Source organism: Gracilinanus agilis, chromosome 1 (assembly GCF_016433145.1).
Source record: "Gracilinanus agilis isolate LMUSP501 chromosome 1, AgileGrace, whole genome shotgun sequence".
Lineage (NCBI taxonomy): Eukaryota > Metazoa > Chordata > Mammalia > Didelphimorphia > Didelphidae > Gracilinanus > Gracilinanus agilis.
Genome location: NC_058130.1, coordinates 704,641,317 through 704,653,604, shown reverse-complemented (window position 1 = coordinate 704,653,604; position 12,288 = coordinate 704,641,317). Strand labels below are relative to the sequence as shown.

The 12,288-nt window shown below is 41.0% G+C and overlaps 1 protein-coding gene across 2 annotated transcripts in view; it reads left to right on the top strand.

The window, feature by feature from the left end:
* The window catches only part of MROH1 (maestro heat like repeat family member 1), a 156,436-nt gene that overhangs the window by 133,538 nt on the left and 10,610 nt on the right, over positions 1-12,288 (top strand). For both annotated transcript variants that reach the window (XM_044669587.1, XM_044669577.1), the window contains exon 35: positions 2,489-2,603. In XM_044669587.1, the coding sequence (XP_044525522.1) occupies positions 2,489-2,603 (115 nt within the window). The remainder of the gene's footprint in view (positions 1-2,488; positions 2,604-12,288) is intronic.

Genomic DNA, 12,288 nt, shown 5'->3' with positions numbered 1-12,288 from the left:
CAATTTGATACTATCTTGGAAGAAAGCCTTTAGTGGAGTTCCCCAGGGATCTGTGCTTTGCCCTATTTTACTTAACATCTTCATTAGGGGCTTGGATAAATTGTATAGATAATATAATCAATATCATAATTATAATAATTATCAAGTTTGCAGATAATGTAAAATTGGGAAGGATAACCAATGCATTGAGTGACAGATTCTTTATTCAAAAAGAGCATAACAAGTCAGAATATTGGACCAAATCAAATGAAATTTAATAGGGTAAATGTAAATTCTCATAGTTGTAAAGTCAATTTTTTCTACAGTTTCTACCTGTTATTCCTGGTTCTTTTGCACCAGCCAGAACAAACCTGAAAGCTGTTATATTGCCTCTCTGCTGAGTCTTCTCCAGGTTAAATCCTCCCAGTTCATTTTACTAGTTCTCATATGGCATGTGCTTAAGGCCTCTGCCATGTCCCCCAAGTGTGGTATAATAGAGAAAGAACACTGATTCTAAATTTGGAGGACCCGGTTTCAAATCCTGCCTCTGGAGTTTATAATTTGTATGTCTTTGGGCAAGGCATGTAATCTTTCTGGGCCTCTGTTTCTTCATCTGTAAAATACGGGAGTTGGACTAGATGGCCTCAGAAGTCTCTTCCAGTTATAGATACATGATTTCATCATATTGTTTGCCCTTGTCTAGATATCATTCAGCTTATCAATGTCCTTAAAATGTAGTGCTCAGTATTCATCATAATACTTTCTACATGGTCTGACTAGGATAGATTTTGCCTTTCTTCCTGGGAGTTCTTGCAGCCCAAAGTCACATTAGCCATTTTGGCTGCCACATTCTGTTGCTAGCTCATTGAATTTGCAGTACATTAAAACCCCCAGGTCTTTCTTAAGCAGACTTCTAATTGTGCCTTTCCCAAGTTGACATAATAGCCTTCTTCAGTTATTTAAAGAGTTGTAACTGGAAGAGAAATTAGAATCGCCTAGTTTGGCCAATAGGTAGCACTAGGAGTGACATGCCAAAAGGCAAATTCGGGCTTGATATAAGGGAAAACTTGCTACTTATCAGAATTTTTTTTAATGGAAGGGGCAGCTAGGTGGCTCAGTGGATTGAGAGCCAGGTTGGAAGATGGGAAGTCCAGGATTGAAATGTGGCCTCAGACACTTCCTAGCTGTATAACCCTGGTCAAGTCACTTAACTACCATTGCCTAGCCCTTACTGTTCTTCTGCCTTAGAATCAATACACAGAAGATAATTATGGGTTTAAAAAAAAATGGAATGAGACAGACACTTTAGGAGGTCAAGCTCTTTATTCAATGTCTTCAGGTAAGATTGGATAACTACTGATTATGTTGTAGAGGGACTTATTTTTCATGGAGTCCCCTTACAACTTTGAAAACCTTTGATGCTATGAATAGGGAATGTTGATTTTGGAGAAGACTTAGGTGGAGGGTATGATGAGTATATTTATTTGTAGGACTACCACCGTCTCTCTCACTCACCATTCTTATTTTGCCCCTCTGATTTCAATCAGGACCACAAACAATAGGCAGATGGAGAGAGGGAGGAGAGAGACAGATTGAGAGAAAGGAAGAGAGGAGGACAGAAGAGGGAGAGAGAATGAGAGAATAGAGGGAGAGAGAAAAGGAAGAAAGAGGAGACAAGAGAAGAGGAAAGAGGAGAGAGATATAGCTCAGTGTAAGGAGAAATAACAAAACGCTCTCCCAAACTTTGAGTTTCCTATCTATCATTCAAGATTTCCAAGCAAAGGTTAGATGACCTCTTGTCAGAAATACTATAATGGGGTTGCTTATTTAAGAATGTACTGAACCAGACACCCTCTGGGTTCTCTTCCAACTCTGAGTTTTTAAGATTCCGTGACCCTACCCTCTAGAGAAATCTGAACTCTGCTCAGTCACTGGGAAAACCAGGACATCCTGACTCGGCAACATATACTGCTTCCTCTCCTTAAGGTGTGGAGCTGGCCTGAATATAGCCTTGTAGGGTGCGAGGAAATCCTCCAGTCAGGGAACTTAAAGCTAGGTCTGCTTTTCCTACTTCCGAATTTTGGCACTTTCTCTGATGATCCCCATGCTTCATAAGTTGCTGCCCACTCCTGGTGATAGCCTGAAGCACAGTGATCTACAGTTGGCATTAATTGCTCTTTTTTTGCCTGCCTGGAGTGTTTTCTTCCTAGGGAGTCCCTAAGACTTGTTAGAACTAAAAGTGCTCTTGTGGGAAGAACATGGGAATGATAAAGCTTGGTGTTATAGGTGTATTTTTCTTTGGGCTGCAAGTGTCCAACCTGGGGAGGAGATTAAAAGCAAGGGAATCTCCTCAGGGCAAAGCCAGCCATACCCCTAAGCCCTAGCTTCCAGAATATGGGTCAGGAAGATCCTTGGGCAGGGCTAGACATTATGGTGGTAGTTGTCTCCATCTATCTGCCTTCCTGCCTGTCCACCCAGGCATTCATGTGCCTGGCATCTATCTCTGCAGAGCCATGGCCAAGCATTCAGGTCCCAAGCTCCCGTTGATTGTGAAGACGCTTATCCCTGTGCTCAACAGCGTGTACGAGATTCAGAGGATCACCACCATCGCCTACTTTGCAGAGGTGAGGATGCGTCCGCCCTCCCACCTCCACTCACCAGGTCTGGTCACTCCGAGGCCTTACTTCCCTTTCATGCCCCCTTGCATGGCCAATGGGCCCTGGCACTAAGGGATGGTGTATGCTTACTGCTGTTTTTGGCTCTGACATGGAAACCTGCTTAAATTTCCTCTGTTACTCAGGGAAACTTTCAGAAAATCCATGATCCATGGCAACTAGTGATTATTTAATTCTTTATATTTGTATCCGCAGTGTCCAGTGCAATCTCTGGCAAATAGTAGACATTTACTGAATACTTGTTGATTGATTGATAGTAAAATGGAAAAAGAAGAATTTTATTTCTCTTGCTGAAAGGAAAGTAAATTGTTGTCCCCACACACACACCCTTTTTAAGAGCTTGTAATATTCAGGGGCAGTTGGGTGGCTCAATGGATTGAGATCCAGGCCTAGAGAAAGGAGGTCCTAGGTTCAAATCTGGCCTCAGACACTGCCTAGCTGTGTGATCCTGGGCAAGTCACTTAACCCCCATTGCCTAGCCCTTACTGCTCTTCTGCCTTGGAACCAATACACAGTCTTGATTCTAAGATGGAAGGTGAGGGTTATGGGGGGAAAAAAAAGCTTGTAATATCTGAAGATTTTATTGGTACAGTGTTTGGCTTATATTAGTCATTTCATGCAAATTTGAAGTTTGAGTAGAAAGGTTCTTTAGATTTGTTGCTTCTGACAAAGCCACCTTGAGCTAGAGCAGCCACCATAAATATGTCAGGAATTCAGTCTGGCCCAAGAGGACCTTCTCTTAGTATTCCCCAAACCGATCAGAGTTAGTCCTTTCAACCTTAGGCAGGCTGACTGAACTTAAAGGTCATGTTCCCTCACTCACTATCCCTGTTCCTCCCACTGGATGAGTTGAGATGCACCTAAAGTCATAAAAAAGGACCCAAGATGAGGCAAGGTAAAGAAAGTTGGCTTTTGTTGTGCTAGATGAAGCACCTCTGCATTGCTCTCTGTAGTGTATGCTGGGATTGAAGCCAGAGCCTGGAGGGTAGGACTTAGCCCTAAATTTAGGGTTGTCTTAGATAGATCAGGTTTATGTATTGAGGCTTATAAGTTCTAAAAGTTAAGATATTCTGCCCAGCAATCCTTTGGGTCCCATGGAATATCCCTTTGTGTAATTGGTATCCTGGGAAGGAACCCTATGCCCTTCTTCTTGCCTGCTGGTGGGTGCTCTATGCATAATGTATAGAAGTTCTAACTGATGCCCTTTGATAAGGGGAGTGGAGGGAGGTGGGGCAGGGTATAGACCTCAGAGAATTTTCAAACAGATAAGTTTAGATTTGACATAAGGAAAAGCTTCCTAATAATTAAGAACTATCCAAAAATAGAGTGGACTATCAGGAAGTAGTGGGTTCCCTCTCCTTTGGGATCTTCAGGCAAAGACTGGATGCCTTCTTGTGGGAAGGATATTGAGAGGATTCTTATGTACAGGTTGGGCTATGTGATCCCTGGAACCCCTTCCAGTTCTGAAATTTTGAAGCTTAAATCCTATTGGTGATTTTCCATTCCCTCTTAAGGCCTTAATGGAGAAGAATTTCTGTCAATCTATCTCCGAGCTCACTAGGCATGGCAATGCCCTGAGCTAGCCAACACTCCTTTTCCCCTGCCTGACGTACTGCCTTCAAGAATGAAGTGACTCAAAGCCTCTCCCCTCCCTTTTACACTCACTAAGAGGGAGGGAGGCCAGGCAGTGCCTCCCTTCGACCTGTAAGCAGAGCCTTAACACCCTAGGTCAGGGCCAACAATACATAACCAGCCCTCCCTCTCTTCTCCTTGTAAACCACCTTTTAAATTTCTCCATGGCTGCTGCTGCTGCTGCTGCTGCCACTGCTCAGCCTCAGCCCTGTTTTTGTTTAGTGTTTGGCTGAGGTGGAAGGGAGAGAGGGAGGGAATTGGGGAAGGCCTGCTATTGGCAGAGATCCAAAATCCAGCTCTGGCTGAGAGTGAGAGTGGCTGGCTCCCACTGCATCCTTGAAGGGTTTAAAATAGCCCTTTGGCTTTTACCAGAGTGATTGGGGGAAGGAAGCTGCTTCCTGCCTCTCTCCTTCTGAATGGCTGATGAGGTGAGAGTGTGAGTGATTTTTTCAATTCTAGCCCCTTCCCTTTTCATAGCAATGGAGAGAGGCTGGATAGTGAGGTAAGGTTGGGGGCAGGGTAATGTCTGGATATGAGGCCAGAGGGCTCATCACCTCAGGGGACTAGATTGTGGGTCATTGTCCCTAATGCTGCAAGGCCAGATGACCTGAGTTCCATTGTAACCCTTAGGTTCCACTTGGTTCTGTGCTGGATCCTCAAAGGGGTTAGGGTCCAGATGTAGCAGTCTTCACAGATGCATGAAAGGTCCAGAAGACATATTTGAATTGGCTTTGGTACCTTCTTTTGACCCTTCCCAGTCTGGGGACCCTGGAAGGAACTTAACATGATTTGTGTTGTTAATAGGAAGGGTACAGTTATTTGGAGAAGGAAGGAAAGACAGGGCAGGATAGGTTGAAGAGCCAAAAGTTTTGGAGAACTGGACAGTGAATGTAAAAAAGATGGCTCTGTTTTGGACTGTGCTGTTTCAAGAAGGATCTAACCTGTGGTGGAACTAAGGACCAAGGCTGTCCAAGGTAGCCAGTATTTAGGGTTATCTCAATAGCCTTGAATGGCCAAGGAATTTCCCATGATTCCCTGGTCCCCTTAGGTAGTCCCTGTTATAAACAAGGGCAGTGATGTGCTTCTGTAATGTGGGCCTGATCAGCTGGCCCAAGATGGTAAATGTTACCATTTGTAACATTGAATGAGGTTAGGATGGCTGGGTGGCCACCAAGGTGTGCTGATAACCACAAGGGCTTATGAATGTTCAGCTCAGCCAAGCACTTGAACCCTGTAAGCTGTGCCCAAGCCAAACTATCAAGTGAGAAGCTGTATATTGTTCACACAGCTCCCCTGGTTACTTGGCTTGGATTAGGTAAAGGATAAAGATTTGTAGTAAAGATGGTTATTGGTATTGGCTTGGATAACACTGACTGACTGCAATCTGGGAAAATCCCTTTCCCCTTTGCCTGTAGTTATTCACTAGTTCTTAGAAAGATACCAATCTTCACTTGAGATATGTTTCAACGGGTTTAATGCTATAAACTCAAAGGGGTAGGGTTCAGGAAAAGGAAAGTTGTGTTGGGAATGTAATGCTAAGTCTATGGGAGTTAGAATGGGCTAATCTAGTGGTTCCCAAACTTTTTTGGCCTACCGCCCCCTTTCCAGAAAAAAATATTACTTAGCCCCCTGGAAATTAATTTTTTTATTTTAATAGCAATTAATAGGAAAGATAAATGCACCTGTGGCCATCACTGCCTCCCTGGATTGCTGCAGCACCCGCCAGGGGGCGGTGGCGCCCACTTTGGGAATCACTGGGCTAATCAATAAGTATCAAGTTGGCAGCCTGCTGGAGATGCTTCTCTCCCTCACAGACCCTGATCAGACCCAGCCGTGGTCTAGACCACGTGAAAGGATAGACTTGTGATGATGTTCTTCTTGCTGGCAGATGTTGATGTTTATCTCTCAGCCTTATTCAGTAATAGGATAATTGATTGCTTGAGGAAATAAGTTATAGGTGTTGGATATGCAGGTCTATAGGCCTACCCATCCTTCACTATCCTCTACTCTCTACAGAAATCCCTTCTCAAAAATGAGACCCAGCAGACTAAAGCCCCCGGGCTTTTATAGTGATGGTCTCAACTGTCTTTTGCCCTTGGCTCATACCATCTGGGTAAATTCCAAGTTCTATAACTGATGATCTGTCACTGAAGCTGTTCTCCATCTTTTTTCCAGAAGTTGCTTATTACATCCCGAAATTAGTCTTTCATTTGGTTTTTCTTGTGAACCTAGCCATGGACTCAGCTGCTGCAGTACTATGAGGGATAGAAAAGAAGAATAGTCCTCATCCTTTCAGAAAACTTCCAATCTGATTGGGACATACTTGTTCCAAGGACATACTTGAAACACACTTCAAAGAACAATAAGATATATATATGTATGTGTGTGTGTAGTGTGTGTGTATACACACACACTACACATACATATATATAATTAAGTGTTAAACTTTAGGAGGGCAGAGGAGAGAAATAAAGCATCATAGACTATAAAAAGTAGAAAAAGTCTCATGGTGGAGGAAGGTCTTGAGCAGGGCCATGAATGATGGATAAGATTTGGGTAAGGGGAAGAAGAGCAGGGAAGGCTTTAAAAGCTAGGTAAAGTACTCAAAGGGGCTATGCAGGAACCTGGGGATATTGAAGCAGTCCAGCAAAGCAGAGAATGAGGAGTTGGGCAGTTTCAAATGTATGATGCATGAATTAATTTACATTTCATTGGTAATGTTAGCACCAGCATGGTCAGGGGTTGCCTGTTCCCCACTTGCCCCACAAGAGCCACCCTAAGAAGAACTGCTCTCTCTCTAACCCAAGCTTTTCAGACCCAAAGAAGATCCAAATGGCAGATACCAGCTCATCTAACTGTCCATCCTAGGGCTAAGGAATGTTGGCTAGGCAGACAAATATATTGAATTTCGGAGTGACAGAGTAGGGTTAGGCCCCCTGTTGCTGTGTCACCTCCATTTTGTGGAGACATGGACTTTCCCGCAGAGTGACGAGTACTGAGCTGTTCTGTTTACTCAGAAAAGAGGCTGGGTGAGGTTCTGGTGAAAATTCTGATGAGGAAAGAGAGAGAAATGAATGTGGGACATACAAGGAACTCATGGAAACTAGAAAGCATGGCTAAAGCTTATTACATCTTGCTAAAAAATAAAACAAAACAAAGGTCTTAAGGAGATATAGTCCCTTATTTGTTGAAGTGAAGTGACTCAAAAGAGAAGGTGGATTTGAGAATTAGCTAAGAAGGTTGTGTCTGAAAGTGACCTTTATACTTCTTAATTACAGCTTTGAAATAAAGCAATGATTGGGGCGGGGGGGAGGGGGGGGAGCAGCTTGGTAGGTCAGTGGATTGAGAGCCAGGCCCAGAGATGGCCTCAGACAATTCCTAGCTGTGTGACCCTGGGCAAGTCACTTAACCACCATTGCCTAACCGTTACTGCTCTTCTGCCTTGGAACCCATACACAGTATTGATCCTAAGACAGAAGGTAAGGGTTTAAACAAACAAACAAATAAATGAATAGAGCAGTGATGGACTGTTGGCTGATAAACAAATTACACCTCCAAGGGATGATAAAGACATATTCTTGTAGAGTATCAGAAATCTGAGTGCATTGTAGTGGAAAGGGATAGGGAAGGAGAAAACAACCTGTATACATCTGGCAAGTCTGGCAGTAAAGCAAGTAAAGAAGAAGAAAAACCTAGTAATTCACAAGAGACAAGGTATAAAGAGATATCTGGCCTCAGATATTTATAAACAAATGCACAAGTCACAGAAAGTAAGAATTAGAGATGCTGACTGAAGAAAGCAAATCTGACCTCAGAGATCACAGTCTGTAGAGTAGGACTCATGAGTGCAATATGGCCTTAGAAACCTTAAAAGGTATTGGATAGAATGACTGGGCCTTGGAGAGGAATTGCATATGTTAATGTGTTAGACTCCTGACACCTAGAAACCAAAAGAATTGGGAGAGAAATCAGTCAGCATTGATTAAGACTAAATGCACCAAGCCCTGAGCAAAGGGATTGGAATACAAGGCAAAAGTGAAGTAGTTCCCTCCCCTTAATGAGCTTCTATTCTCATGGGGAGAGACAACTTGTATATAATACATATACAATGGTGTAAAACTGAGACAAAGTAAAATAATGAAATCTGTTGACTTATTAACGCAAAGAGAAAATATGATATAATGGAATGAGAACTGACTTTGGGCCAGGAACAGTTGAGTTCAAGCTCTGCTTGATACAAGTCATTTATTCTGGGCAAGTCATTTAACTTCTCAGTACCCTGGCAATTCTCTAAGACTATAAGTTGCAGAAAAGTTTGCCACCTGCATTGGTAGAAAAAATTTTCTCACCCAGGAACTACTTATATTAAGGAAATCATAGGTACAGCCCCTATTCCTACAATAAACCTTGTAACATCTTCTTTCAAAAAAGAAATACACACACAAATTTTAATGGATTATGCTTTTTTGCTATGTTGTTTATTTCTACACAATTTGGTATCAAGTTCACAGGTATTGAGTTTGGTATTGAGTTTCACATATAGTCTTTCATTTATTTATTTGTTTGTTTGTTTATTTTGCCCTTGTCTTCTGTCTTGGAATCAATACTGTGTATTGGTTCCAAGGCAGAAAAGTGGTAAGAGCTAGGCAATGGGGGTTAAAGGTCACACAGGCCCAGGGTCACACAGCTAGGAAGTATCTGAGGCCAGATTTGAACCCTGGATTTTTCTCATATTTAGGCATGACTCTCTCCACTGAGGCACCTAGCTGCCCCCTCCATTAAAAAAAAAAAGAAAAGAAAAGAAAAGAAAGTTATAAAAAGTTCTGATAGGTAGGAAGCTTTCATCAAGCTTGAATTTGCCTTTTGGCATCTTTCACTCCTTGTTCCCAGCGCTACCTCTGGACCAAATTAGACTTGCTCCCGACATACATTCTTTAATTCTTCATCATGAAACGATATTTTTATTACATTAAATACGTTTTTTTAAAACCCTCTCTGTCTTATTAACAGCTCTTAAGACAAAAGGACATGGGTTCTTAAAAAAAAGCCCTTTGATATATATCTACATTTCCACATTTCATGTTTGAAAATGTCTCTTTCTATATTTTAAGTTCATCTTCTCTGTTAGGAGGTGAGTGGTGTGTTTTATATTCAGTCTTTCAAGACTCATGATTTATCATTGTTAAGTTCATTGAGGCCTTCCTAGTATTCTTCTAAAATTGACCATTTCATAATTTCTTGTGGCATGATAATATTCCATTACATTCACATACCAGAATTTGTTTAGCCATTCCCCATAGGACACCTTTTTAGTTTTTAATTTTTGGCTACCTAAAAAGAGCTATTATAAATATTTTTGTACAGATATATCTTTTTTCCTTTTTCTTTGATTCATTTGAGACATAATGTGGTATAACTGGATCAAAGGGAATATACAGTTTAGTAACTTCTGAATATAATTCCAAATTGCTTTCCAGATTGGCTAGACTATTTCACAACTCTACCAGCAAGTACATTCATGTATCTGTTTTTCCACAGCCCTACCAACATATATCATTTTCCCTTTTTGACATCTTAGTCTGAGAGATGTGAGGTAGAACCTCAAAACTGCCTTCATTTACATTTCTTGAATCATTAATGACTTAGAGCATTTTTCTCTATGGTTGTCTATAGTTTGGATTTCTTCCTTTGAAAAATACCTGTTTATACCCTTACATCCTTTTGATATGACCTTTTATTTATCTACTGTTAAAAATTTGAGTTACTTCCTTACAAATCCGGAAATGAGTCCTTTATCAGAGTTATCTATTTTGCTTTTAATTTTTACATTAGATTTCTTTGTGCAAAACTCTTTTCATTTTACATAATCAAAATTACCTATTTTACCTTGTATGAGCCCATCATTTGCTTAGTTATGACTCTTTGGTTATTCCTAGATCTAAAAGGCAATTTCTTCTTTGCTCCTCCAGTTTGTTTATGATATAATTTTTATATCTAGGTCATGTTTCTGCTTGGAGATTATCTAAATATATGGTATGAGGTGTTGGTCTAAATCTAATTTCTACTAGATTGATGTCTAGTTTTCTCAGCAGTTCTTGTCCCCAATTAAATCTCCAACTAAAGACTATATTGAAAAATCTGAGAAATTAATAAAATTAAAAGTGAGCCATCAAACTAATAAATAAGACAAGGAGTTGGTTTTATTTTTATTTATTTGTTTTTAAAAAAAAACCCTTTCCTCCTGTCTTGGAATCAATATGATTCCAAGGGCAGAAAAGTGGTAAAGGCTAGGCAATGGGGGTCAAATGACTTGCCCAGGGTCACACAGCTAGGAAGTGTCTGAGGTCAGATTTGAACCCAGGACCTCCCATTTCTGGGCCTGGCTCTCAATCCACTTAGCACCCAGCTGCCCCCTAGGAGTTGGTTTTATTAAAAAACACACACACAAATAAAATAGAGCATTGGTTAATTTGATTTAAAAAAGAAAATGAAAAGGGTGAATTCATCACCATTGAAGGGGAAATTAAAGCAATCATTAGGAGCTATTTTGCCTAGTCATATGCCAATAAATCTGGCAATCTAAGTGAAATGGATGAATATTTACAAAAATATGAATTTCCCAGATTAACAAAAGAGGAAATAGAATACTTAATCCCATTTCAGAAAAAAGAAATTGAACAAGCCATCAGTGAACTCCCTAAGAAAAAAATCCTTAGAGAATGGAATCACAAATGAATTCTATCAAACATTTAAAGAACAATTAATCCCAATATTATATAAACTGTTTAGGAAAATAGGTGAAGGAGTCCTACCAGGTTCTTTTTATGACATATGGTGCTGATTCCTAAGCCAGGAAGAGCAAAAACAGAGTAAGAAAACTATAGATCAATTTCACTAATGAATATAGATGCAAAAAATTTAGGAGACAGTATATCATAGAAATTATTCACTCTGATCAGGTGGTATTTATAGTGAGTCCTTTCTGGACTATTCATCACACACAATGCTACTGTATTTGTTCACTTCTGCATATTGTTGACCTAGTCTGTTCCATTGATTGACATCTTTCTTAAGCCAGTATCATCATATTGTTTTTTTTGTTGTTTTTTTTACCCTTGTACTTCGGTGTATTGTCTCATAGGTGGAAGACTGGTAAGGGTGGGCAATGGGGGTCAAGTGACTTGCCCAGGGTCACACAGCTGGGAAGTGGCTGAGGCCGGGTTTGAACCTAGGACTTCCTGTCTCTAGGCCTGACTCTCACTCCACTGAGCTACCCAGCTGCCCCTCATCATATTGTTTTAATGGTTACTGCTTTATATGGGTGTTAAAGGAGTAGCACCTCAAATGTGAGGGCTTGCTAAGGCCATTTCAAGGCTGCTCATCCACCTCTAGTGTCCACCTGACACTCGGTTCTCACTTGTGGATAGACTTCAAAGACTCTGGAAAAGAGAACAAGACTGATGACTTTGTGCAGTTCTGCCTCACTTGCGTCTGGTTGATGCACAAGTCAAGACATCTCCCTGTGATGTCATTGGTCCTCTTCAAAAACAAAGGGGCAGGGAGCAGCTGGGTGGCTCAATGGATTGAGAGCCAGGCCTAGAGATGGGAGGTCCTAGGTTCAAAACTGGCCTCAGACACTTCCCAGCTGTGTGACCCTGGGCAAGTCACTTGACCCCCATTGCCTACCCTTACCACTCTTCTGCCTTGGAGCCAATACACGGTAGTGACTCCAAAACGGAAAGTAAGGGGTTTTATTTAAAAAACAAAAAAAAACAAAAAACAAAAAAAGGGGCAGCTAGAAGCAACAAACTGGGGGGAAAATTTATAACGAATTTCTCTGCTAAAGGTTTCATTTCTCAAATATATAAAGAACTAAGTCAATTTTATAAGAATCCAAGTCATTCCACAGTTGATAAATGGTCAAGGGATATGAATAAGCAGTTTTCAGATAAAGAAATCAAAGCTATCAATAATCATATGAAAAAATGTTCTAAATCCCTCC